Source organism: Erinaceus europaeus, chromosome 12 (genome assembly GCF_950295315.1).
Source record: "Erinaceus europaeus chromosome 12, mEriEur2.1, whole genome shotgun sequence".
In the NCBI taxonomy this organism is placed as follows: domain Eukaryota; kingdom Metazoa; phylum Chordata; class Mammalia; order Eulipotyphla; family Erinaceidae; genus Erinaceus; species Erinaceus europaeus.
This window is the reverse complement of record NC_080173.1, coordinates 55,107,284-55,135,044: the sequence shown is the minus strand read 5'-3', so window position 1 is coordinate 55,135,044 and position 27,761 is coordinate 55,107,284. Positions and strand designations below refer to the sequence as shown.

Below are 27,761 nucleotides of genomic sequence, written 5' to 3'. Positions count from 1 at the left end.
AAAATGGGTTGGTATCTTGAAGGGATTGAGCATGAATCAAATTAAGTAAATAAATGCAAGCTGAGGCACTTTACTACCATTGTTTTGACAAGGGACGGGAGATCTGAAAGTGCTAATTTCCCTTTGGTCTCTTCTGTTCTCCATTCCGGAGCATTTGGCCAAGAGAGTGTGTAATAAGAAACTAGCCAAAGAAAACAAGCTCTTTATGCCAAATCACAGAGACAGAGAGGGTAAGATGGATCTGGCAAGATGAAGACTCCTCCTTTATTCACAGGTTTAGATGTTGTTCCATCTGCTCTCGAAGTTTGAATTTTTGGATCTAGAGGAGAGAGGAATGAGACACAGGCTTGGGGCTTCTGCCATTCTAAGTGATCAACTGTCTTAGTTTGCCTGGGGTCGAGAAGCTCCTCAGGATAAAGTAGGGAGAGTTGGGCGCAAGCCACAGTGAGCTGGCTAGCTAGCTGGTCATTGTACTTCCAGTCGCCTGCCCATCACTGAGGGAAGCACAGGTGGGGCCACCCGACCTTCTGCACCTGGGAGTCCAGGCCACCCACCCTCCCTAGCTTCCTCCAATTGCACACCTTTCCGGAGATAGTGAGGGGGTAGTTCGGGACAAACACGATGTATCGGGGAATCTTGAAGTGGGAGATCTGCAGACCAGAGGGAGATTAAGCGTGAGGCTGGGTGGGGTCAGAGGTTTAGGGAAAGAGACCAGTGGGGTGGCTAGTCGGCAGGGAATGGGCCCAGGAGAGTGGAGGAGTGGGTCACTTTAAGGGTCCCACCTTCCCTTTGCAGAAAGCCTTGATCTCCTCTGCTGTGGTCTGCTCCCCCTGCTTCAGTCTAATGCAGGCACAGATTTCCTCCCCCATCCGGGCATCCTTCACTCCCACCACCTGCCGGGGTCAGAGGAAGGTGGCTGACACTGGTGTTCCCATCCTCATCCCTGCTTCCTGCCCCTGGGGTGCTCAGCCGGGCTCACCAGGATTGGGTGCCTCACCTGTACTTCCTGCACCTTGGGGTGTGTGTGAAAGAAGTCCTCCAGCTCTGCCGGGTAGATGTTCTCCCCGCCCCGGATGATCATATCCTTGGAGCGACCTACAATCTTGCAGAAGCCCCACTCATCCATCATTGCAATGTCTCTGCAAGGACAGCCCATGTGTCCAGTTGGCTCCTTGATTCATCAAGCCCTTATCAAGCACCTGCAATGTGGCTGACACTGCTCTAGACTCCAGGGGACGCAGCTGGAATACAACGTTCTCTGAGGCTTACAGTCTAGTGGAGGAGACAAACAAAAACAAACCAACCCACCTGCCCCACATGCTCACCCTGTCCGATACCACTTGTCTTGTCCAATTGCTTCTGCTGTCTTCTGGGGATCAGCCCAGTAGCCCAGCATGATGCAGTACCCTCGGATGCACAACTCTCCTGGTGAGTTCAGTTCCACTAGGTCCCCTGTCTGCATGTTCACAATCTGGGCCTGGGGAACCAGGCAGCTTTAGGTGAGGGCTTCCCACCCGCTCTCATTTCAGGATAGGAGGCTTCATACTGTGACTTGCCAGCTGCCCATCCTCATCCAGAGCAAGGAAATGGGGCAGCCACCTGAGCAAGGCGTGAAAGGAGTAAAGGCTCCCGGCTGGGCCTGTTTTCCCAGGTGCTGGAAAAATAAAGTGGGCCAGAGGCTGCTGTCGGGTCAGGAGGCCTGTGAAGAGCCAGGCCAGCTGAAGAATTACAAACTGTGCTGAAGAAAAGGGAGTCTCCTCTTAGTTCCTATTAAGCATCAAACAAAGAAGCCAAAGAGAGTGGTGTGTCAGTGCCACGTGAGAGGGAGAAGCGGTAGAGGCAGTCTGAAAGACTGGCAGAGGAGTATGCGGGCTGCCCACAGGCCTCAGAGATTCTGTCTGGGAAAGGAGCACCATGCTGGCACTCCACAAGAGGGCATGCTAAGGAGTGACAAGGGAGGCCAGCAGACCTAGCAGAGGGCTTATATTACTGTGCACTCGCTCCAGGCAGGAGCTCAGGAGAGTCAGACAGTCGGTAGAAAGCAGCTGTGTGAGGACACTGGCTGTGGCCCCAGAAGGATAAGGCCACAGCCAGGCACAACTAGGCTTAGAACACCAGCGCTGCAGCAGGAAAGAAGTCCCAGCTGGGAGTATGGGAGAGGCTCTGGGCCACCCTCAAGGTGTGCAGTCCCCCAAAGGGGCAGGCCATTTGGGACACGAAGTGTTTACACCAAGCAGAAAGAGAGAAACTCAGCGGAAGTGAGAGGTGGGGGAGCTCTGGGAGAGAAGCTACATAGGAAAAATCTCTGTGCTCTGGCTCCTTTTTGAGGCTGTCCTGGCTGCCCTGAGACAGACAGTGGGGCTTGGCAAAAACACACCTCAGACAGGAAGGGAGGTTGTGGATAAGTTCAGCTGGCGGCTGCTCAGGCCTCTGTTCCAGCTTTCCCCCTCACAGGCCTCAGACCACAGAGATAGCCACATCCCAGGCCAGGAGAGACCCTGCACTCTGGGGGCTCAGACTCTGCTGTGAACTGCTTGAACCTCTAGTGGACAGCAAAAAAAATTGTTGTGGGGAGGGGTGCCCCCCAGCTGAGTGACGGGAGCTGGGACCTGGGACCTGGGAGGCTCACCTCTGTGTGTGGCATGATTCTGCCCACAGTTTCTGCCTTCTGTTCCACACTGTCCTCAGCAGAGCACATGAAGGTCACTGGACTGTTCTCTGTGGTTCCATAAGCCACCTAGGGGTGGAGAAGGGGTTGGAGGGAGCAAGAGGACTGTCAAGGGGTAGGGAGAGCAATCCTGGGGGAATGGGAAGGAACTCAGGGAAAGTAGAAGGCAGCTGAATGGTGGGAAAAGAGGTGCTCATTGTCAGAAGCTGAGGGAAAGGCCTTGGAGGAGGTGGCACAGTAGATAAAGCTCTGGACTCTCAAGCACAAGAGCCTGTGTTTGATCCCTACATGTGCCAGAGTGACACTCTGGTTCTGGTTCTCTCTCAGAAGTACTTTTTTTTTTTTCTCCTTAAAAAGGGGTAAGGAGGGAGTCAGGCGGTAGCACAGGGAGTTAAGCACAAGTGGTGCAAAGCGCAAGGACTGGCCTAATGATCCTGGTTTGAGCCCAGCTCCCCACCTGCAGTGGAGTAGCTTCACAAGCGGTGAAGCAGGTCTGCAGGTGTCTATCTTCCTCTCCCCCTCTCTGTCTTCCGCTACTCTCTCCATTTCTCTCTGTCCTATCCAACAACAACAATAATAACTACAAAAATAAAGCAACAAGGGCAACAAAAGGGAATAAATAAACAAATATTTAAAAAAGGGGGTAAGGAGACAAAAAGCACAGGGACTTTGAGCAAACTAACCCATATAAAAGGGGCCCCAGGTCTGAAAGAAAATTGAGAGCAGGGGAGCCATTCTTTTCTAGTCTGGACTCTCCCAGTCTCCCTGACTCCCTGGAACAGGAGCAGCCATGTACCACAGTTTTACTGACACCACAGCCCTCTCTCCTTCATCCCTCAGCAGGTTAGCATGCACTTCCTGATTCCATGCCTCTTACCCCTCCCTTCCAAACTGAAGGTCCTATAAACTTGATGAGAAAGCCAGCCTGCCTTGCCCCAGCTGGGTGCACACAGACACCCATCCACCTATGCCTACCTTGCTCCATCTACCCCAAACCAAAGCCAAGTGAATGAATGGCCCAGGGGTGGGTGCCCATATCCCCTCTCCTCCCCCAAGCTCTGGAGAGTTTCCTCCAAGTTGATTTCCATCAAAATAAAAGCACAGCCAAGGCAAGGACTTAAAAAGTTAGAGATACCCCATCCTCCAAACACCCTCACAACTCTCACCCTCTCCCTCTCTCTCTCTTAGTTCTAGTGGTTGGAACGTCCTGAGCAACAAAAAACCAGAAACAAGCCTCAGAAGAGCTTGAATACTATCAGGGACAGCCCTGTGCCAACTGTGCTCCTCATCTAGAGGCAAAGGATAAAAGTGCCTTGGAGATGGGCAGGCCTCCACATCTAGGTGCTGAGGTGCTGGGTGAATGAAAGACTAGCTGCGCAGTCCAGAAGGTGGTGCAAGGGATGAAGAGCTGCACTCTCAAGCATGAGGTCCCAGGTTTAATACCCAGCAGCACATGTACTAGAATAATGTTCTGGTTCTCTCGCCTTCTAATGTCTCACACTACTATTGAATATTAAAAAAATCAGAATGAAAGAGGCTAGCTGGCTTGTATTCTACGTCCCTTCCTGTTCCATACCATTTCTTTCTTCTTTTTTAATCTTTATTTATTTATTGGATAGAGACAGCCAGAAATTGAGAGGAAGGGGAGAAAGACAGAGAGACACCTGCAGACCTGCTTCACCACTTGCAAAGCTTCCCCCCTACAGATGGGGACCGGGGGCTCAAACCTGGGTCCTTGTGCATTATAACATGTGCACTCAGCCAAGTATGCCACTGCCTGGCCCCCCACACCATTTCTTTCATCTTTCTTTTCTTTTCTTTCTTTCTTTCTTTCTCTCTTTCTTTCTTTCTTTCTTTCTTTCTTTCTTTCTTTCTTTCTTTCTTTCTTTCTTGACAAGAGCACTGCTCAGCTCTTGTTTATGGTGGTGCTGCTGGGGGTTGAACCTGGAACCTTGAAGTCTCAAGCATGGAAGGCTTTTTGCCTAACCACCATGCTATCTCCCCAGCCTAAACTCCCATTTCCTCCATGTTTGCTGGGCTAACTCAGCAGACTGGGGGATGGCAAGACTTGGGCTCAGTTTCCTCCCTCCCAACACACACACACACACACACACACACACACCACCTCCCCCTCCCAGCAGTCCAGAGCTGGACCCTGCCTGCCCCAATGGACACTGTGGCCCATGGGCAGGGGTGGGGCTGCCCACAGCACCTAAGGGCTGGCAGCCTGAGTTGTCAGTTTGTAGCCAGAACCTGCCCCCACCTCCACCCCCAACTCACCCTCACAGTCCTGGGGCCAATGCCCAGCTGGGGTCTCTGCCAAGTCCACCTTGGCGCCACTCTGGCCACCACCCTGAGAGACCCCTGAGGACAGGTCCTGACCACTGGGAGCGGAGATGAGAAGATGGGATATTTTAGGGAAATTAAGGGGGGTGGTGGTTCAGTTGCTGCCCTGACTCAGATGATGGTCTTCAAGGGATGCTTGCAAGCCCTGTGGGGCATTACACACACCTCCCACTCCCACTTTATTGGGTCAGGGTTCACCCTGAAAAGAGAAAAATAAAAAGCGAAAAATAAAAAAGCGCATGGACTACAGGAGACAGAGAAGCCCTGCGCAGGCGAGAGGCAGGTCCAGGAGCTGGACAGAGATGCCCCCTCACCTGGCTGGCCGCGGCGTCTGGCCGGAAGCGGAGCGGGAGCCAGAGCAGCTCTCACGCTCGCGGGCGCCCGCGGCACAACAGCCTCATTAAAGCACTGCGGGCCTGCGGGCGACCGCGGCGAGACGAGCGTCCGGCTGTACCTCTCCGCTTCCACCCTCCCTGGGTCCAGGGCACCCGGCCGAGGGGGAGGGGTGGCATGGAGACTCAAACTTGAGCAAACAAATAAGTTTGGGGAACGCCTTCCTCTCTGAACTCGAGGCTCTAAATATCCCCCCTCCCCCCCAAAAAAATTTAAAAGCCTGGAGGAAGGAGACAGGGGGTTAGGGGGAGGGCCCCGCCTCCTTCCCCATCCAGGGCGGGGGCGCACCCCCGGGCTGGCGGCCGGGAGCTGAGCCGGTGCCCCGATGCTCCACGTAGGAGCTGGCTGGCGGCCGCCTGCGGTCAGTCCTGGCCACCATATAAATAGGGCAGAAGACCCGAGCTGCAGGACTCGCTGCTGCCGTGCTGCAGAGGTCGCCACCCCTGCCCGGCCATGGCGCACCCGGCGCTCCTGCTCAGCCTCGGCCTCCTGGCCAGCCTGCTGCCCACCCTGGCTGCCTGCCCTCAGAACTGCCACTGCCATGGCGACCTGCAGCATGTCATCTGCGACAAAGTGGGGCTGCAGAAGATCCCCAAGGTGTCTGAGAAGACCAAGCTGCTCAACCTCCAGCGCAACAACTTCCCGGTGCTGGCAACCAACGCCTTTCGAGGCATGCCTAACCTGGTGTCGCTGCATTTGCAGCACTGCCAGATCCGTGAGGTGGCCTCCGGAGCCTTCCGGGGCCTCAAGCAGCTCATCTACCTGTACCTGTCCCACAACGACATCCGCGTGCTGCGCGCTGGTGCCTTCGACGACCTGACGGAGCTCACCTACCTCTACCTGGACCACAACAAGGTGACCGAGTTGCCCCGGGGACTGCTCTCCCCACTGGTCAACCTCTTCATCCTGCAGCTTAACAACAACAAGATCCGGGAGCTGCGCGCTGGCGCCTTCCAGGGTGCCAAGGACCTGCGCTGGCTCTACCTGTCAGAGAACGCTCTCAGTTCCCTGCAGCCAGGGGCTCTGGACGACGTGGAGAACCTCGCCAAGTTCCACCTGGACAGGAACCAGCTGTCCAGCTACCCCTTGGCTGCTCTGAGCAAGCTGCGGGTGGTGGAGGAGCTGAAGCTGTCCCACAATCCTCTCAAGAGCATCCCTGACAGCGCCTTCCAGTCCTTCGGCAGGTACCTGGACACCCTCTGGCTGGACAACACCAACCTGGAGAAGGTGAGCCGCCTGCTGCAGAGCTTGGCCCTGACTGCCACTCTGCCCGGAGTCCTAGCAATTCAGGGCCTTGGCTGGATGCCATCTGCCCCCTTTTCCCTCAACTTGCCTCTGTTCTTCAGGCTCTCTCCACAGTGAGGGCACGACCAGCTCTGTTCAAATCTTGTCACTCACACTCAGATCCATGCCCTGCTGATCTAGTCTCTGCTGGGTTCCCTATCTCTGGTCACAGTCACTACCTTCCCAGAATTTTAACTGATCGCTAGTGTCCCCAAAGCCCCTTGCTGTGGGACTACTCAGTCAGTACTCCCCACTGGGCCCTAGACCCCTCCTTGGCTATTTCCCCCTAGTCTCTAGTAAACCTAGCATCCCATAAAGGAAGGTTTGTTTATTGAGGAGCCTTCCAGAGGAGCTGGGTGAATCAGCCCCACAAAGAGACCCTGTTCTTGAAGGGGGGCTGGGGAGCGAGGGGGAGCAAATACCTGAAGAAGACTTCCTACACCCACACACAGTGGCCCTAATAGATTCTCCCTTCTTCACCTCGTCTGCTCCCCTCCCCCCAACACACATTCCACTGAGTTCTCAAGTCCATTTCCCTGAATGGGGACAGGAGCCAGGGTTTCTCCCAGGCTGCAGGCATGGCAATCCTGTGTCAAGAGCAAGGGCACACACGCCATCATCAACAATAGACTGTCCTTTGCCCGCCCAGGTCCTCAGAGCCAGCTCCTGTACTAGCTCAGTCCTGCCTCCCCCTTGAATGCCCCTTGAATGTCTGGCTAGATCCCTTCTGGGGAAAATCACTCTAGCACAGGGGCCTTGGTTAGGAGGTATGGGTGGAACCAGGGTGAGGTAGAGGAGATAGCCATCAGAGGAGAACAGTCTGATCACAGAGACCTTCACCTCCCTGGCCCTGGCTGAGAGATGTGGGCAGCCAGCCTCTGCCTAGGTGGACGGAGCCTGCCCGAACCTGCCCTTCTCCAGCACCTTCCCAGCTGATGTTGAGATCCCCTGTGGACCACCTGTGCCAGAGTGGCCTTTCAGTGGGCAGTGAAGCAGGGCAGCAGGGGCTGATCTGGGGTAGGGAAGGCTAGGCAGAAACTGTGACACTTGGGCTAAGATGTGGGCACCAATAAAATGTTTCCTCTGAAGCCGTCCAACCTGGCCAAAGGCCCTCCCAAGGCGGCTCCACAAATAGTGTCTGGCAGGGAGCGAGGGAACAATGATGAGAGTAGGGGGAAGTCCCAGGACCCTGGGGATGTAGGATGCTTGGCCTGCAGCCCATCCCACCAAACACTGACCAGCTTCACTGTGTGCCAGCTTAGGCCATTGGGGCCAAGCTAGCTGGGTCCCCATCCCAGTGTTTGCATAGGGAGCTGGCTGCCAGGGGAAGAGGAGCTGGGTGTGGCCCTGTTTACTCACCACTGTGACCCTGGGCAAGGAACTTCACTTTCCCCCCCCCCCCTTGTATACATTTTAGAAATAGCACCACCTATCTTAAAAGGTGTATGTTTGTGGGGGGGGGGGGGTCAGTTCCTCTAAGACTTCATCACACTGTGAAATTCTTCCAGGCCCGCTAGGTGGCACAGTGGAGTCTCAAGCATGAGGTCCAGAGTCTGATCCCCTCTCCCCTATCCCAGCATCACTTGTGCCAAATGGTTGGTTCTCTCCCCACTCCCTCCAATAAGTAAATCTTAGGGGGAAAAATTTCCAATACCACTGCTTATGTTCAGAAAAGGGCCTAGGTGGCACAGAGTTGGGGGAGGCTAGACATGATCTAGGGTGCTTATTCATGCCCTCCCCCTTCCCAAGTTTTCAGATGGAGCTTTCCTGGGTGTGACCACACTGAAGCATGTCCACTTGGAGAACAACCGCCTGAATCAGCTGCCTACCAACTTTCCCTTTGACAACCTGGAGACCCTCAGCCTCACTAACAATCCCTGGAAGTGTACCTGCCAGCTCCGGGGCCTTCGGAGGTGAGAGATCCTCCCATCCTCAGGCCACCCCAGAACCTGCTCTAGTGGGATGGATGGGAGACATACAGGCCTGTAGATCCACTACTGGATAAGTGCATGCCATTTATAACATAAAGATGGCCATTTTACTGCTTCCCTGGAGCCAAGTCAACCCTGGCCCCCTCAATCCCCCCCAGGGCACCCCAGTAGTTCTCTGTCTCCTCAGGTGGTTGGAAGCTAAGACTTCTCGCCCAGATGCCACCTGTACCTCTCCCACCAAGTTCCGGGGTCAGCACATCCGGGACACGGATGCCTTCCGCAGCTGCAAGTTCCCCACTAAGAGGTCCAAGAAGGCCGGCCGCCACTAAACAGGTAGGGCTGGGAGGGCAGGTCCCTCCCATACTCCTCCTTGGAGACTCTGGGGAGTGAAGTGGGGGATGGTCCAAGGATACTCATTCCACATGAACAAGCAAGCAGACCTTCCATTTCTGCTGGGAGAGAAGGGGAGGACTGAGGCTTCCCTGATAAGTGGAAAAACAATGGCCTCCTCCAACTCATGTCATTCTTTCCAAGTTTCATTTGGGTTGCTGGTATCCTGACACCCCTCCCTCCCCACAGGTTCTGACCCAGCCAGTCCTGGTGACCGGCTTCTGCCTTCTGTTGGAGAGACTACTGACCTCCTCCTCTCTCACCCACCTCTTCCCTGCAGGCTCTGCAGATGCAGAGTCAGTCATACCTAGACAAGTCCTGGTAGGGGCCTTGAGCATGCCCCACATTAAGCACTCTATCATACCCAGGTCCCCCTTGCCTCCCATGGCTCAACTTCGAGAAGCTGTTGCTGGGATCCTGCAGGCTTTCAGAACCAGAATAGGGATTGTCAAGGGGATGATCACCAAGAATCCTCCTTTCTGGTTACACTTGGCCACAAACAACAGGCTCTTGCCATCACCACCACCACCACCACCCCACCACCCCACCACCCCGACCCAAGAGAAGGTCTGAAGCCCACACTCCATCTCTGGCAGCCTCTGCCTGCCAGGACACACCAGCAGGACACCATTGCTTTGCTGCATAACCCTTTGTGCTGCATTTCTCCCTCTGGTTTCTAGAAATACAGGTTTATGTATGTGTAATATTTAATCCTTGGGCCTTGTCTCTGTGAGTCCCAATGAGGCCTGCTTGTGTTGTCTCTTATCTGCTTTCTGGAGTGAGGGCACAAGAGGGTCTCCCTTGGAGAGCTGGCCTGGGCTTCCCCAGTCTTCCTGTCAATCTGTTCACCTCAGGCCAGGCCTGTCCCCCTGCCCATATCCCAGCTGCAGCCACCACTCACCACCAACTCCTTCATGTTCAACTTGTTGATCATAGCTCGGATCAGCTCTGGGGGTGCCGAGGAACCACCAATCACACCTGAATCAGAGAGTGGGCTGACACAGCTCCCCCTTCTCCAGCCCCAGAGGACCCCGCTTTGACCTACAGTTCTTTCCAGGGGGAAACACCCCCTTCTCTCCCCAACCCTGGACCTGTTCCTGCACTTGGTGTCTGGCCTTGAGCTGGCATCCAAGGACACTGGGGACATGCCCCCTTCCCACCCACATTTTTACAGTGACCTTCTTAACCTCCTAAAAAAAAAAGATTGGGCAAATAACTAGTTCATTCAGGCCAATCCTGGCCCAGCCACCCAAGTCCTCATCCTACCTCCACACATGGATGATATGTCATAACTGGAGAACTCCGGCTGGTTCAAAATGTCCACATACATTGTGGGGGTGCCATAGAGGTAGGAGCCTCTGTATAAGGAGAGGGAAGCATCTCAAAATTAAGCCTGAAAGTGGAAGGGAAGCCCCACTTCTCACCCACTCACCCTACACCTCCATGAACAGACTTGGGGGGGCAGGCAAGAGAAGTTTTTGGAGGTTGGAACTGGGAGGTCTCCACTCAGGCCCCACTATCCTGTCACCATTCCTCCTAACCGGAGGGAAGAGACATCATGGAAAGGGAACAGGGCCCAGGATGGAGGAAGAGCAGGGTGGTATCAGGCAGCTGCCCACTGGTGCCCACCTTTCTTTGCTGATGGCTTCCAGTGCCTTCTTGCCATCAAAGGATGGAGAGGAGAGGATGAGGGTGGCACCATGCATCAGGTTCACCAGGGTGCCTCCCACAGACCCCAGGCAGTGGTATAGGGGGCTGGGCAAGACGGCCCGCAACTGCTCTGGTGGCTGAAGAGGGAGACAGGAGGCCGAGTCTGTCCTAGAGCCAGAAGCCCAGGAAGCCAGTTTCTTGAGCCTGGTGTGGGAGGGGGGTACCGAGCAAGCCCCCAGCCCTGCAAGATGCCAGGCAGCCCAGTCTGGGCCAGCACCACCTCACCTTCAAGTGTAGCCTCATGCGCTCCCCTACCAGGTTGGCATTGTTGATGACATTGTAGTGAGAGAGAATGGCCCCCTTGGGGTTGCCTGTGGTGCCCTGACAAGACAAGCAGATGACAAGTAGCTTGGTTAGAGCCTCCTTCTCTCCATCTCCTTCTTGCCCTGGGTCACTTGATGGATGGAAGAGCACTGAACTGGGAGTCAACTGCTTCTTGAGATCCAGCATGGAATGGGGTGCTCTGATCCAGATAAAGACCTTCCCCATGCATCTCCAAAGTGACTCCCAGCAATCTGTGGCCCACCAGCAGATTCCCTCTCTGGGCCTCAGTTTCTCCATCTGCTCAATGACAGCTGTGCCAGCTCTGACCCATGTTGGTCCACTGCATCTGCCCATTGGCTGAGGCCAAGAGGCGTGGGGACCAGGAGTGCATGACAAGAACTCCAGTTGTGGGTGCTTTCTGGGGCAGAGAGGACAGCCAGGTCCATTTTCGGAAGGCATATGTCTAGACTTGTCTCAACTACCACCTAACATTGCTGCCTCTCTGGGAAGGGTCACAGGGCCAGGGTTTCTAGTGCAACCCAGGGCTTGGAGCCCAAGGCCCTCTGCCCTACCGAGGTGAACAAGATGTTGATGGGGTCATGGCAGGACAGGAACTTCTCTGCATGCCGGAGGTGAGCCAGATGCTGCTCAGTGCTGCCAGCTGCCATCACATCCTCCAGCAACAGGGTCCCAGGCAGAGGGACGTCCAGCGAGATGACTGTGGTCAGATCTGGGAGCCTGGGGGTGGGGAGGGTGGTGAGAGCAGAGCCTAGAGAACATCCACACTTCACACTTGGGCTTGAGTAGGAGATGAAGGACTAGGAGGCTGCGTGGCAGCCCCTCCCTTCCAACCAGGGTGCCCCCACCTCTGACTCTTCAAGGCCCCTGGCTGGGCTGTCTCCAGCTCTTGGCAGATCTGCTTCAGGATGTTATAGTACTGCTGGCTCTTGAACTGCTTGGGGAACGCGAGGGCTTTGCATCCCACCTGTGGAGGGCAATCCCCCAGTTTCCATCAGTAGCAAGTTCTAGACTGGGGTCCTGGAAGCGTGTGGATCCCCACTAACAACTACTCCCTCTCATACATATGGGTCACCGTTTTTACACACACACACCCCTACCCCTTTGACACACATTAGCCAACTCATACACACGAGAACTGTGCTAACACATGCCACCCCAGCACACACATCTGTGTCTCACCTGTGTCTAACCACCCACCTTCTCCCACCCACACACAGACCAAGGAAGCTGAGTATCACCGCCCCATACATGCCTGCCCCCTCATCAGCCCTCTGTGACAAAGGGCACCTCTCATGCCAGGCACTGGCTAGAGCCCTCTCCAAGGAATAGGACCCACCTTCATGAGGGCATACTCGAGCTCCGCAGCCTGGTAGGCTGGGTTTATAGACACCTAGTGGAGGGACAGCAAGAACATGTCAGTGGCCCATATGGACTGTCTCCCCCTTGCTGTCCCTCTACCCTCAAGAGGCTCGCACACTGTGAAGACAGAGGCAGCACCTATACTTCTATGTGCTTCAAGGAAAAGCATTATGTGGTCTGAAACAGCCCAGGTGTCAGTTTAGTTCAAGGTCCATGGAGCTGGGGGTGCTCCCTAGGAATGATGCTCCCTCACTAACTATGCCAAGCAGGCACTCCTTACCAAAATGACACCCATCTTGGCAGTAGCCAGCTGTATGAGCACCCAGGCATAGGAGTTGGGTCCCCACATGCCCAGCCGGTCACCCTTGCGGAGGCCAATCCTCAGGAACCCAGCAGCAGCTTTGTCCACCTGAGGTAGACAGACAGGCACAGAAATAAGACACATGAGAAGGAAAGGACCCTAGACTCCCACCTCAGCCCTTGGCTCCAAAGTGGTATTCACAACAGCACTGCTTGGGGGAAGGGGATGGACATATTCCCAGGCCTCTGTGCCTCTGGGGTGAAGTCTGGGAATATGCATCATTAACAAGTGCCATGGAGTTGGAGAGAGAGCACAGTGGCCATGTCAAAGACTTTCACACATGAGGGTCTGAGGTCCCAGGTTCAATCCCCATCACCACCATAAGCCAGAGATAAGTACTCTGGTTAAATAAATAAATAAATAAATAATCAAGTTCCTATGCACAAGGACCAGAGTTCAAGACCCCGGCCCCGATGCTTCACAAGTGGTAGAGCAGACTGCAGCTGTCTTGCTGCCACTCCCTCCTCATCTCTGTCACTATTTCTCAGTCTCTATCATAATCAAAAAGAAAAAGAAAAAAAGGAGAGAAAGGAAGAAAGAAATGGGGGTGCTGAGTGTACCTGGTTAAGCACACATGTTATCATGAGCAAGGATCCAGGTTCAAGCTTCAGCTCCCTACCTGCAAGGGAGTTGTTTAATAAACAAGTGGTGAAGCAAGTACTGTAGGTATCTATCTCCCACTCCTCTCTCAATTTCTCTCTGTCCAGTCAATAAAGAGGGGGCAGATTTGTGATGCTGGCATGATAACCCTGGTGGCCAAAAAAAAAAGAAAGAAGGAAAAGAAGAGGAAAGAAAGTTTAACTTGAATAATTCACCAAAACAGTGAAGCTGCTTTGCCATGCAGATGATCCAGGTTCACTCGCAGCCCCCATTACACACATGAAAAATAATAACTTAATTAATTAATTAATTAATTTAATTAAAGTGCCCCAAGAGCAAAAGAGGCAGGTGACATCCCAGTCCAGGCATTCATATCCCCACTGTCTGGGAACAAAAGAGTCTCAGGCAGCCCAGCACCCTGCTCCTAACGCCAGGCCCCTCTCGACTACCCAGCCAGAGCAGCTTGGGGCTAGCAGCTGGCTACTTTGTGGCTTTAATGTCAGGACCTACCTCTTCCTTGAGCTGGGAAAAGGTCAGCCTGATGTTCTCCTGGGGGACAACTAAGGCCTCTCGGTCTGGGACTCTCTGTGCTGTGGCCTCCAGGCATTGGCCCACAGTTTTGTTGACTAGTCGACATCTGGTGGGGCCCTGGATGTAGCTGAGGCCTTCGACAGGAGTGGAGTGCTCCTCGTCCCAGGAGCTGTGGGGAGAGAGGAGGTGGGCTGGGCATCTCTGGACCCACGGGTCAGTACAGGCAGCTGGGAACGATCACTGGAAACTGCCTCACCGCACCCCAAGGGACTAATGTCACTGAATTTAGGGAAAGCTTCCCCCTTGGTGGAGCCAAACCCTGACACTGACTTCTTGTTCTCATTAAAAGAGAGGTTCTTTGCCCCAACCGACTCCCCACTCTAAGTGCAGCAGACCACAGTGCAGAAATGCTGGAAAGGGAATGAGGTGAATCACACTGTTCTAAGCAGAGAGGTGACCTCCTGGGAGGACTGGGGACAGCCTTATCCTGGAAAGTGGGTATCTCTGACACACATGAAACAAACCCTAGCAGGGGAGATGGCATAACAGTAATGTCGTTAGGGGTCTGCTTAAGGAAGACAACCTCTTACCCTACACCCTACAGCTAGCCGGAAGAAATGGCCAAAAGCAGCCAGAAGTGCTACAGCAGCACTCCCTCCCTACCTGATTGCAAGGCCATAAGATATCTGCAAATGGATTCAGATGTGAGCATCTTAAGACAAAGACTGCAGACTCAAGGACCTAGGCTCACCAGAGACACTCACTCTAAATTTAGGCCTAAAGCTTGTGAGACTCTCTTTGCCCATGTGTACTCTAACGTGTGTGTTCTCAGTTTTCCTGAGTAAAGCTTAGAATTTCTGAAAATCGGGGGCAGGCAGTAGTGCAGAAGGTTAAAAGCACATGGTACAAAGCACAAGGACCGGTGTAAGGACTCCAGTTCAAGCCCGGGCATAAGGATTCCAGTTCAAGCCCCTGGCGATCCTCCTGTAGAGGGTCATTTCACAGGCAGTGAAGTAGGTCTGTAGGTATCTATCTTTCTTTCCTCCCCTCTGTCTTCCCCTCCTCTCTCCATTTCTCTCTGATCTATCCAACAATAATGGCAACAAAGCGGAAAAAAATGGTCTCCGGGAGCAGTGGATTCATAGTGCAGGCACTAAGCCCCAGTGATAACCCTGGAGGGGGAAAAAAAATCATGAAAACCATGGTTTCTCCTCAATTCTTTGTTGAATTTATGAATGACACACCTTCAACCATGTGTGGAGCGATCTCAACCATACTCTCCCCAACACAATGCAAAAGACTTTGATGCCTGAGGCTCCAAGGTCCCAGGTTCAATATCCAACACTACCATAAACCAGAGCCTAACGGTGCTCTGGTAAAACAAATCCTTAAAAACCACAAGGGGGGCAAGGGAGATAGCATAATGGTTATGCGAAGAGACTTTCATCCCTGAGGCTTCAAAGTCCCAGGTTCAATCCCCTGCACCACCATAAACCAGAGCTGAGCAGTGCTCTGGTAGGGGAAAGAAAAAAAAAAAAACCACAAGACACCTAATCAACAGGTAATGAAGCTGCAGGGTGAAGAGGCCACCAGGCCACGAAGGTGGGATGTGGCTGAGCGTTCAGCAGAGAGCACAGTGTCACCACACCCTACCCCAAGTATGGGTGGGGTGTCTGGCCACACACCCCACCCCAAGCGGATAGGCAAGTTCTGTTCCTTAGGCTTTGGGTGAGTCTGCTATTTGATTGCTGCATCTGGGTTAGAGTAGAATTAACACGGAAGCAAATGACTCCTCTAAAGGAGGATGTTCTAGAAACTCACAGCTGTGCAGTTTGCTCATAAGCCCAGTAAGCGGAACTAATTCTGCTTTCCTCTCTCCATATACACTGGGTTAAAAAGGGGGGGGGGGGCATGAGGACCTTCTTTTTCTATTTTTAAACAAAGTGGCAGACATCCCTTTAAAACGGGAAAAACTAGCCCTTCCTGCCTCAGCTGTTACAAAAAATAAAGTTCAGATTCTGAACTACACCCTTGACTGCATCCACTCTACAGAATCAATTCTGAGTCACTGCTTCAGGAGAGAAGCAGAGTAAATGGAAAGGCCCAGGAGGTGGTACAATGGGTATTGTGTGACCTGTGTGCATGAGGCCCTGAGTTTGATCCTTAGATCAGAATGATTTTCTGATTCTCTCTCCAGCAAACAAGCTCTCTCTCTCTCTGTCTCTCCCTTCTCCCTCTCCCTCTCCCCCCTCTCTCTCTGCCTCTCTCTCTCTCTCTCTCTCTCCCTCTCTCTCTCTCTCCCTATCTCTCTCTCTCTCTCCTCCAGGGTTATCGATGGGCCACGGTGTCTGCACTACAAATTCACTGCTCCTGTGGCCATTTTTCCAATTTTTTTGGTAGGACAGAGAGAAAGATAGAAAGATACCTGCAGACCTGCTTCACTGCTTGTGAAGTGACTCCCTTGCAGGTAGGGAGCCAGGGGCTTGAATCAGGATCCTTGCGTAGGTCCTTGTGCTTTGTACTATGTGCACTTAACCTGGTGTGCCACCACCTGACCCCTCCTTTCCTTTCCCTCTCCCTCTCCCTTTTCCTCTACCTCTCCTTCTCTCTCTGCAGGTGGTGAGCCAGGAACTCAAAACAGGGTCCTTGCTTGGGTCCTTGTGCTTCATACTATGTGTGCTTAACCCAGTACACCACTGCCTGGATGCCCTACTGAAAAAAAAAAATCTTTAATGAATGAACCTGAGTGGTGGCACAGTGGATAAAGTGTTGGACTTTCAAGCAGGAGGTCCTGAGTTTGAGCCCCCGCATTGCATATGCCAGAATGGTGCTCTGGTTCTCTCTCCCTCTTTTTCTCCCTCTTATTAGGAAAGGCTGGATAGACTGGTTATAGGCATTGAACAGAGAAAGAGCAATATCACTGAAACTTCAGGGATGTCTTTTTCCAAAAGGTATTTGAATTATCTTACCAAAAATATTTAAGTTAATTCTCTGTAGCCCAGGGAAATATGGTTAGTTGGTGAGCACAGGACTTGCATACCTGAGGCCCCACTGGGTCCTGGTACCTGCCACATGTATTAGAGGGATGTTCAGTCTCCTCTCTCTCTCCCTCATGTGAAACTCTGTATCTCATGAAATAAATAAAACGAACCTTTCATTAAGAAGGAATATTCTGTGATTGCAATTTCTAACAGCAAAGAAAGTTATGGACTTCCTCACTTCCAGATTAACCTGGATGAAGAAGAGAAGGAAAATAAAGATAAAAATTCCTTTATGTGGATGATTTTATTGGGGGGGGGCTAGCTGTCATTAGGACTTCACAGCTCCAAGTCAACTTTTTCACATCAAAATAGAAGGAGAGAATCTGAAAGAAATACCAACTGGGCTGGGCCATGGCACACCTGGCTAAGTGCACACATTCCCGTGCACAAGGACACAGGTCAAGCAAGCACTGCATTACTCTTTCTCTGTCTCTGTCTCTCTCTCTCTTCCCCTTTCCCTCTCAATTTCTCTCTGTTCTATTAAATAAAATAAAGTTTTGGGGGTCAGGTGGTAACACAACGGGTTAAGCAGACTTGGTGCAAAGTGCAAGGACCAGCGTAAGGATTGCAGTTTGAGCTTCCAGCTCCCCACCTGCGGGGGGAGGGGTCACTTCACGGGCAGTGAAGCAGGTCTACAGGTGTCTATCTTACTCTCCCTCTCTCTGTCTCCCCTCCTCTCTCCATTTCTCTCTGTCCTAACAGCAACAATAACAACAACAACAACAACAACAAGGATAACAACAAATTTAACAAAATGGGGAAAATAGCCTCCACGAGTAGTGGATTCATAGCGCAGGCACTGAGTCCCAGCAATAACCATGGAGGCAAAAAATAAATAAAATAAAATAAAACAAAATAAAGTAAAGTTTTTTTAAAAAAAAAAAAAATACCAACACCACAGCACCAAATTTTCCTCCAGTGCAGTAGTGGTCAAGCTTCAACCTGAGTTGCACATGGTAGAACAAGTGCCTTCCCAGGTGAAATATTTTGTCAGCCCTATCTGGAATACTTTTAAAAAATATATTTTTATTTATTTTCCTTTAGTGAGAGCAATACAAAGAAAAATAAGGAAAAAAGACAGGAAGAAGGAAAAAGGAAAGACAGAGAAAGGAAGGAAGGGAGGAAGGAAGGAAGGAAGGGAGGGAGGGAGGGCAGGCCAGAGCACTGCTCAGCTCTGGCCTATTGTGGTGTTGGAGGTTGAGCCTGGGACCTTAGAGGCTCAGGCATGAAAGTCATTTCCATAACCATTATGCTATCTCCTCAGCCCAAATTATTTTTGAGTTCTTGAATAAAACTTGGGATCCAAAATAATTTAAACATAAATAAATAAAAAGATCGATTGGTTGGGGAGCAAATTCAGTGGTATAGGACTTGACTGTGTGAGGTCCTAGGTACCATCCTGTTTATGTGTAAATGTTGTTCACTGACGCTCTGATTTTCTTTCTCACTTACAGAGAAGTAGCTTTTTAATTTTATTTATTTATTATGCGATATAGAGAGAAGAGCACTGTTTAGCTCTGGCATGCAGTGGTGCTAGGGAGTGACCCTGTAATTTCTTTTTTTTCCTTTTTTTTTTTTGCCTCCAGGGTTATTGCTGTGGTTTGGTGCCTGCACCATGAATCCACTGCTCCTGAAGGCTATTTTTTCCCTTTTTGTTGCCCCCTTTAAAAAATTTTTTAAAAATATTTATTTATTTATTTTCCCTTTTGTTGCCCTTGTTTTTTTTATTGTTGTTGTGGTTATTATTGTTATTGTTGATGTTGTTCATTGTTGGATAGGACAGAGAGAAATGGAGAGAGAAGGGGAAGACAGAGAGGGTGAGAGAAAGACACCTGCAGACTTGCTCCCCTGCCTGTGAAGCAGCAAGTGAATACCATAATGGTTGTGCAAAGAAACTCTCATGTCAGAGGCTCCAAAGTCCACAATCCCCCATACCATTATAAGCCAGAGCTGATCAGTGCTCTAGTAAATAAATAAATAAATAAATAAATAAGCAGAAATACTGGGTTGTCAGACAAGTCATGATGTATTTATCTATGTATTTTTATGGAAAAATGCATCATCATTTTCCCAACAATTCAATAATTAGGCTGAGGAGGCAGCTCAGCAGCACAACATAAACAGGCCCTGAGTTTGATCCCCAGTACTCTATTAAAAATAATATTACTGGGAGTCAGGCGGTAGCACAGCGGGTTAAGCTCACATGGCGCAAAGCACAAGGACCCGCATAAGGATCCCGGTTTGAGGCCCCCACCCTCCACTCCCCACCTGCAGGGTAGTCGCTTCACAGGCAGTGAAGCAGGTCTGCAGGTGTCTTTCTCTCCCCTTCTCTGTCTTCCCCTCCTCTCTCCATTTCTCTGTGTCCTAGCCAACCACAACAATAATAACTACAACAACAAAACAAGGGCAACAAAAGGGAATAAATAAATATTAAAAATAATATTGCTATCAAAATAATAAAAAGACAATAAGGAGATTCAAAGTTAGAAAAAAAGTATGTGAACAAAAAGGGTATGTGGGGGTCGGACGGTAGGGCAGCAGGTTAAGCGCATGTGGCGCCAAGTGCAAGGACCCGTGTAAGGATACTGGTTCAAGGCCCTGGCTCCCCACCTGCAGCGGAGTCGCTTCACAGGTTGTGAAGCAGGTCTGCAGGTGTCTATCTTTCTCTCCCCCTCTCTGTCTTCCTCTCCTCTCTCCATTTCTCTCTGTCCTATCCAACAACGAACGACATCAACAATAACAATAATAGCCACAACAAGGCTACAACAAGGGCAACAAAAGGGAAAAATGGCCTCCAGGAGCAGTGGATTCAGGGTGCAGGCACTGAGCCCCAGCGATAACTCTGGATGCAAAAAAAAAAAAAAAAGGGATGTGCATGTAGGTGTATTTAACATAACCCCAAGGTTATATTGTTCTTAGAATAAACAAAGCTTCATGTTTAGAACTGAAATACATGGTCCTTTCTGTCCCTGTCTCCACCTAGTTCAACACATTTGCATCTCTCTTCCCCACTTGCATTCTCTTAGATCTGTAGTTGGGCTCAACTCATCCAAGCTTCACCATGAAGATCTCTAGTTTTAGCCTCCATTTTGGTTTAGTCTGCCTCTGCTTCTGCTGCTTTCCCTGGGCATCCAGAGAATCCTTGCCCTTCTTATACTGATTGATGCTTTTCTACATTTCTTCCAGAATATTCAGTGGATTTTAGGAACTTTCACCAGGCCTTGTGAAAAAGCCTTCAGCAGGGTTTGACTTTTGTTGTTTTGCTACACCTGCTCTCATACATGCACCATTTTGCCACTAATGAGCTAATATTTTTTCATTCTTTTATTTCCCATACTAATGAAGATAGACGGTGGGAGATACAAGCATCAGTTTTCTCTGGTGCCATGATACTCCCAAGTGGTGCCAGGGCATGCATGAACTAGGGTCATGCATATAGCAAGGCATGTGCCCTACTAAGTAGTGAATTGTCTTCTGGCCTTTTTTGTTTTGTTTTGTTTTCCTAAATGTGGACAAGAAGCTTAAGGAATAAGTTCCAGTTTACCCAACTTAAAGAACTAAAGTAAATACATGTGAGGCCTTCAACTATTTGAACTGAATATTGTGAAATTCAAGGCCCCAGTCAGCAAAGCTTAGTTCATTAGGCAGGTACGAGTTGAAGAGCACACCCTCACCTAAAGGTTCCAAGAAAGGGTTAGCACATCAAAACTGAGGCCCAGATTTTCAAGCAGATCTGATTTCACAAAGAGAAATGAGGAAATAATTTCTTTAAGGAAGATCTGCTAGATTTCTCATTGTTGGCAGCTAGTGGGTTCACTAGCTGGAACATAAGAGATGCACAAATGAATGAAAACAAACAAACCAAAAAGAATTACAAATAAGATGCATAATGACCCAATTGAAATATGGGCAAAGGTCCTGAAAATAAATTTTTCCAAAGAGGATATACAAGTGGTCAATGAATATGCAAAGTGCAAACTAAAACCACAATGAGATGCCACTTCACAAGTTGGAGACCAAAACCAAAACAACACGTGTTGGGGAGCATATGGAGAAGTTGGAACTCTTGTGCATTGCTGGTGGGAATATAAATAGGACAGCTGCTGTGGAAGACAGTTTGGTGGTTCTCCAAGAAGTTCAACCGTTACCATATGACCCAGAAATTCCACTCCTAGCTATGTAGACCAAAGAATTGAAAACAGGTGCTCTAATAAAGACTTACACATGGATGTTCATAGCAGTACTATTCACAAAAGCCAAAAGGTAGAAACAATCCAAATATGCAGCAGTAAATGAACAGATAAATTAGGATATATCCGCGCAAGGACCGGCATAAGGATCCTGGTTCGAGCCCTGGCTCCCCACCTGCAGGGGAGTCACTTCACAGAAGGTGAAGCAGGTCTGAAGGTGTCTATCTTTCTCTCCCCCCTCTGTCTTCCCCTCCTCCCTCTATTTTTCTCTGTCCTATCCAACAACAATGACATTAGTAACGACAACAGTAATAACTACAACAATGATAAGACAACAAGGACAACAAAAGGGAAAATAAATATTTAAAAAATTAGGATATATCCATCAAATTAAATATCATTTGGGCATAAAAGTGAAAGATATTTATTATATGTCTCTATAAGGGTGGAACTTGAAGCCACCATGCTAAGAAAGCAGCCATAGATAGAAAGCCACATGAGTATAATTCCATATTTCTGAAATGTCACTAACAGGCAAATCTGTAGAGACAGAAAATGAAGAGGTCAGGAGATAACCCACCTGATACAGTGTGTGGCTTATCATGTACTAGACTCTGGGTTAGAAGCTCTAGTATCTTATGACTGAACCTGACACCTCTGGTGCCTCAGGCATAAAGGTCTTTTTTTTTTTTTGCCTCCAGGGTTATTGCTGGGGCTCCATGCCTGCACTATGAATCCACTGCTCCTGGAGGCCTTCCCCTGCCCTATTCTGTTGCCCTGGATGTTGTTACTATCAATGTGGTTGTTGGATACGACAGAGAGAAATTGAGAGAGGAGGAAAAGACAGAGAAGGAGAGAGAAAGATATCTGCAGACCTGCTTCACCATTTGTGAAGCAACCCCCTTGCAGGTGGGAAGCTGGGAGCTTGCACCAAGATCACTGCGCCGGTCCTTGAGCTTCGAGCCATGTGTGCTTAACCTGTTGCGCTACCACCCCACCCCCAGGCATAAAAGTCTTTTTATATAATCACTGTGCTATCTTCCCAACCCACCATGACACTTTTGTCAAAGAGTACTCGAAAGTAATATTGGGAAGCAGTAAAATGAGAGTTGACCCTTGCCACAAGAACAAGACTGATGTAGACTTGACTTCATATGATAAGTAAGAGAACTTATCTTGAGGGGTGGGGGAGGTAGAGGGTGGGAGGAGAGACTCAACAGAAAACACAGGTGTTATAACACTGCCCTGAAAATTGCCTAAATAAAGTTCCTAACTAGAAAAATTAACAAAATGACTGCTCAGCTCTTAACTTATAGCAATGCAAGGGAATAAACATGGGGCCTCAGAGTCTCGGGCATAGTCTTTTTGCATAAGCATTATGCTACATTACCATTCAATGACTATACATTTCAACATAAAGACAAGAACAAGTGATAGTACAGAATGTTGGCAAAAATGTGACTCAATGGGCCAGAGTGTAAATGGGTAGGAGACTTTTAAGAGCTATTTCCTTTTGTTCATAGCCTTGGATTTGACATTCTAGACTAACCCTGTCGTCAACTGTGGCCAGTGTGCAACAGATAATCTCTTCTGAAGAAAAGCTGTCTAAAGATCACCAACGTGGGCTGGGGAGACAGCAGCTTTTAAGCCTGAGGCTCTGAGCTAGCAGGTTCATTACCCAGTACCTCCATTACCAGAGCTGAACAGTCTTAGTTTTGTCAATGTTTCCTTTTTAGAAATAATAATAAAAAAAGAATTACAAACATCTAGTATATTATAAAATGTTCTAAAAAAAGAAAGAAATACAGTACATAATATGTAAAAATCTGTCAGAGTGGGGGTCAGGCGGTAGCGCAGCAGGTTAAGTGCACATGGCACCAAGTGCAAGGACCAGTGTAAGGATCCCAGTTCTAGGCCCTGGCTCCCCACCTGCAGTGGAGTTGCTTCACAGGCGGTGAAGCAGGTCTGCAGGTGTCTATCTTTCTCTCCCCCTCTCTGTCTTCCCCTCCTCTCTCCATTTCTCTCTGTCCTATCCAACAACGAACGACATCAATAACAACAATAACCACAACAAGACTACAACAACAAGGGCAACAAAAGGGGGGGGAAGAAGGCCTCCAGGAGCAGTGGACTCGAGCCCCAGCAATAACTTTGGAGGCAAAAAAAAAAATCTGTCAGAGTATGAACAGTCCATAATTTCTAATGTAAGAACAGTTTGTTCTTGAAACAAAATTTGTCAAGGAAAAATATAAAAATCTCACAAATCAATATTTTCCATAAACCCTAAATAAAATATAAGCGAAGCAAAAAAAAAAAAATACCAGCCATGCCAGCAGCCACGGAGGTGGTACAGCAGTTAAAACTTGAGAGGCCAGGTGGTGGTGCACTTGGTTAAGCACTCACATTACAGTTCCCAAGGACCCAGGTTCAAGCCCCTGCCCCCCCCTTTGAGAGAGAAGGCTTCACAAGTGGTAAAGCAGTGCTGCAGGTGTCTCTGTCTCTTTCCCTATCTTCCTCTCCCCTCTCAATTTCTCTGTCTCTATCCAATAATAAATATTTCAAGGACTTGAAAGCCTGAAATTATGAGTTCTAATCTAGATAGCACATGTACCAGAGTGATGGCTCTGGTTCTCTCTTTCCCCCTCCATAAATAACTAAATAAATAAATAAACAAATATTTTAAAAGGCAAAGGAGGGGGTGGGGGTTGAGGACAACCCTAGCTAGATCAGGACAGGTCTCCCATCCTAGGGGAGCAATGGTCTTCCTTCTACTCTCCACTAATATGAGGCCTTGGGATAACTGGCCATGTGCCAAGCCATTGTTACACAAGTACTTCTTTACATAGGAGTTTATGAAATAACAAAGAGTTGAAGGACCTTTGCGGTCAGGCTATGATTTAAGCCTTTTCTTTTTATGATTTCATTTAATCTTCACAAGACTATTTTATAGGCAAATCAAGTGTGGTTTAAATTCCAAAGCTACCATCTGAAAAGTGGTTTCATGTGAACAGGCTAGTTCAAAAGTTTATTCAAATAAGCCTGTGGAGGAAGTGAGGAGAGCAGGAGAATCCCATGCCAGGCAAGGTCCATACTTGAAATTACATCTTAGGGGCAAGGCAGTGACACACTTAGTTAAGCGCACACATTAGTGCTCAAGGACCCAGGTTCAAACTCCCGCTCCCCACCTGCAGGGGAAAGCTTCATGACTTAAGCAGGGCTACAGGTATTTCTCTTTCTCTCCTATATCTCCCATTCCCTCAAATTTTCTCTGTATCTATCCATAAATATCCATAAATGTATCCATAAATAAATAAATAAACAAGAAAGAAAGAAAAAGAGGTGGAGGTAGGTAGCATAATGGTTATGCAAAGAGACTCTCATGCCTGAGGCTCCAAAGTTCCAGGTTCAATCCCCTGGACCACCATAAACTAGAGCTGAGCAGTGCTCTGGCAAAAAAATTAAAAAAGAGAAGAAGAAGAAGAAGGAGAAGGAGAAGGAGAAGGAGAAGGAGGAGGAGGAGGAGGAGGAGGGGAAGAAGAAGAAGAAGAAGAAGAAGAAGAAGAAGAAGAAGAAGAAGAAGAAGAAGAAGAAGAAGAAGAAAAGAAAGAAAGAAAGAAAAAGAAAAAATTACATCTTAGAAGAATCAGGTTCAAACTCCAGTCTTTTTAGGCAGTCTTTCTAAACCCATGCCTACCAATCAGATTCTTCTTCCTTGCTTTGACAGCTGCTTTAATGATTCAGCATCTATATTTTCTGCCTTGAATCAATGGGTTTGGGAATCTTCTCCTGCAGGCCCCATTCAGACAAGGAGCTCTCAGTGTAAAACAGGTTCATTCTGTTTCCACTCCACCCTCCTCCTTGCACTCTCCCCAGTAGATAGGACACTTAATGTGTACAAAAGAGGAAGTGCTAACTAAAAGGGAAGGTGGGGGTGGTGATAGGCAGTGGCACACCAACTAGAACACACAAATTACCATGTACAAGGACCTGGATTCAAGCCCCCTGTCCTCACCTGCAAGGGAAAATTTTCATGAGAGAAGCAGTGCTCTGAGGCCTGAGGCACATTTACGCTTTGCAGTTGTCCATGCCCTGACATTTGGAACACTGAGAAGTAGTTTTTGTACCATATCTTCCTCCCCTGGCCCCCCTTTTAAATTTTTTTAAATCTTTATTTATTGGATAGAGACAGCCAGAAATCAAGAGGGAAGGGCGTGATAGAGAGGGAGAAAGACAGACGCCTGCAGCACTGCTTCACCACTCACAAAGCTTTCCCCCCTGCAGGTGGGAACTGGGGGGGCTGGAACCCGAGTCCTTGCACATTGTAATACATGCCCTCAACCAGGTGCGCCACCTGACTTCACTGGGCAGATAGCCCCACCAATGTATCCTGATCTCTACTCCACTAGGGAGAGATACAAACAGGCTGGGAGTATGGATTGACCTGTCAATACCCATGTTCAGTAGGGAAGCAATTACAGAAGCCAGACCTCCTACTTTCTGCACCCCATAATGATCCTGGGTCTATATTCCCAGAGGGATAAACAGGAAAGCTAACAAGGGAAGGGATTGGATACAGAATTCTGGTGGTGGGAATTGTGTGGAGTTGTACCCCTCTTATCCTATGGTCTTGTCAATATTTCCATTTTATAAATAAAAAAGAAATAAAGAAAGGTAGAGAAGGCAGAACCATAGAAAAAATGGTCAAATATATATAAATATAGGTAGTTATAGAAATAATAGTCAACCCACACCTGTGAATTTGAGAGAACTACTACAGTGTGCATTGGTGGTAGAAATGGTGTGGAACTATGCCCATTATCCCATGATTTTGTAAATAAATATTAAATAACTAATAAAAATAAAGAAATGAGGGAGTCAGGCTGTAGTGCAGCGGGTTAAGCACAAGTGGTGCAAAGTGCAAGAACCAGCTTAAGGATCCTGGTTTGAGCCTCCGGCTCCCCACCTGCAGGGGAGTCGCTTCACAGGCAGTGAAGCAGGTCTGCAGGTGTCTGTCTTTCTCTCTCCTCTCTGTCTCCCCTCCTCTCTCCATTTCTCTGTCCTATCCAACAACGACGACATCAGTAACAACAACAGAAACTACAACAATAAAACAAGGGCAACAAAAGGGAATAAATAAATAAAGTTTTAAAAAATATTTTCTTTACTCATTTATTGGATGGAGAGAGAAGCTGAGAGGGAAGGGGGAGATAGAGAGAGAGAGCAGAAGAGAGACACCTGCAGCACTGCTTCACTGCTTATGCAGATTCGCCCCTGCAGGTGAGGACCAACGACTTGAACTAAGGTCCTTGTGCATGGTAACACATGTGCTTACTAGGTGAGTCACCACGGGCCCCCCTTTATTTTTTATCCAAATCACTCTATTGAGAAAATGTTGTTTTGTAAGACTGTTGTTATCACAGGGATACAATTTCACATAGCCCCATCTCCTCACTCACTACCCCCACCTGGTGTTCCAAACTTTCTCTTGACTCCAGATTTAGTACCTAACTCAACTAGGTGGCAGGGCAGTATCTCAGGGTGCTGAGGTCTGCCCTGTCCTGCAGCTGCTGACCACCCAAGATGTTCATTGCTAACACTGATAATGTGAGCCTGGCTCTGCTACACCAGCACATGGGTATATCTGCCATCTCAACCATCTCAGGGCTGTGACAGAATTTGTGGTAGTGTCATCTAACCCGCGGCTCCAACACCAGCAGAAAGCTGTTCCCACTGTAAGATTCAAAGGTCAAACGCTGATAAAGAGAAGGTGGAAGGTCAAGGCGGAGTTTAGTGGCCAGGGCAGAAAAGGGCCAAGTCTATCTCAGAAAGTGTCCAGCTCAGAAGCAGTGTCCTGGGGACCGAGCCCAGGCTCTGTCCCTGCCCTGCCCTCCCTTATGCTTGAATACTAAAGCCCCTTCTGTGCATCCTTCAACCATTTTTTTAAATTGCCCATAAGTCTCCAGTCCAGGGCCAGAGTCCACAATTGGAGCATGGCTATTGTCAGTCATCAGCTGCCACCACAGTCTGCGTGGGCCAGGCCTCCGCTGTCTGGATGGTAGGTGTGGGTCACCCAATTCCCCAGGACCGCCTCCAAAGGTGCTGCAGCCGCGGTCCACCGGCTCGAATGGGACCAGACCCCTCCAACCTCCCTTGAGGGAGCATCCCGCCCGCCCCCCGAGGCCCGATGTACCTCAGCAGCCGGACTCGCTGCAGCCTCTCTCCCTGCCAACCTCGGGAGAGCACAGCCCGGGCCCCCAGCACCCCCGGACTACGGGTGCACAGCTTCCCGAAGCGCAGCCAGCCCGTGAAGCCCGCCATGGCTAGTCCAGCTCGCTGCCCAGCGGCCGCCAGCGCGAAGAAACTTTTAAAGCGGGCAAGGCGCGGAGGGGCGGGAAGGGCGCCTCTGCCTATGCGGCGCGGAGGCCTCGGGGCGGGGCGGGGCGAGGCGGGACCCACCCGCGAAGAGTCGCCCCTGTTCCAGCCGGATGCCGCACTTGCTGGGTGTGGGGCGGTGTGGTCCGCTTCCAGCAGGCTGGGGTCTGCGCCTGAGCTCTCCCGGCTGGGAGCGTCTGTGAAAAGCACGGCGGCCGCGGGCCCCAGGGGGCCGCGGGCCTCCCCGCCCCTGCACCCCGGTTTGCCCGGGGTCACGAGCTGGCATCCCGAGTGTAGAGC

The 27,761-nt window shown here is 49.9% G+C and overlaps 2 protein-coding genes across 3 annotated transcripts; one reads left to right on the top strand and one right to left on the bottom strand.

The window, feature by feature from the left end:
* Window positions 1-186: 186 nt before the first annotated feature.
* ACSF2 (acyl-CoA synthetase family member 2) lies at window positions 187-27,502 on the bottom strand. 2 transcript variants are annotated; one of them, XM_007525602.3, is made up of 16 exons: window positions 27,280-27,497; window positions 13,838-14,027; window positions 12,647-12,775; window positions 12,344-12,397; window positions 11,853-11,971; window positions 11,559-11,724; window positions 10,948-11,043; window positions 10,642-10,799; window positions 10,279-10,370; window positions 9,914-9,990; window positions 2,630-2,737; window positions 1,326-1,477; window positions 998-1,139; window positions 783-893; window positions 582-650; window positions 187-319 (listed from the first exon to the last, which is right to left on the bottom strand). In XM_007525602.3, the coding sequence occupies exons 1-16, from the start codon at window positions 27,405-27,407 to the stop codon at window positions 269-271; spliced, it is 1,842 nt and encodes a 613-aa protein (XP_007525664.1). In that variant the 5' UTR covers window positions 27,408-27,497; the 3' UTR covers window positions 187-268. The 2 variants fall into 2 exon arrangements, with proteins under 2 accessions (XP_007525664.1, XP_060059686.1); XM_060203703.1 differs by lacking the exon at window positions 783-893 and having other exon boundaries at window positions 27,280-27,502.
* Window positions 5,658-9,723, top strand: CHAD (chondroadherin). Its single transcript, XM_016189334.2, has 4 exons — window positions 5,658-6,634; window positions 8,441-8,604; window positions 8,810-8,955; window positions 9,202-9,723. The coding sequence occupies exons 1-3, from the start codon at window positions 5,861-5,863 to the stop codon at window positions 8,949-8,951; spliced, it is 1,080 nt and encodes a 359-aa protein (XP_016044820.1). The 5' UTR covers window positions 5,658-5,860; the 3' UTR covers window positions 8,952-8,955; window positions 9,202-9,723.
* Window positions 27,503-27,761: the final 259 nt, after the last annotated feature.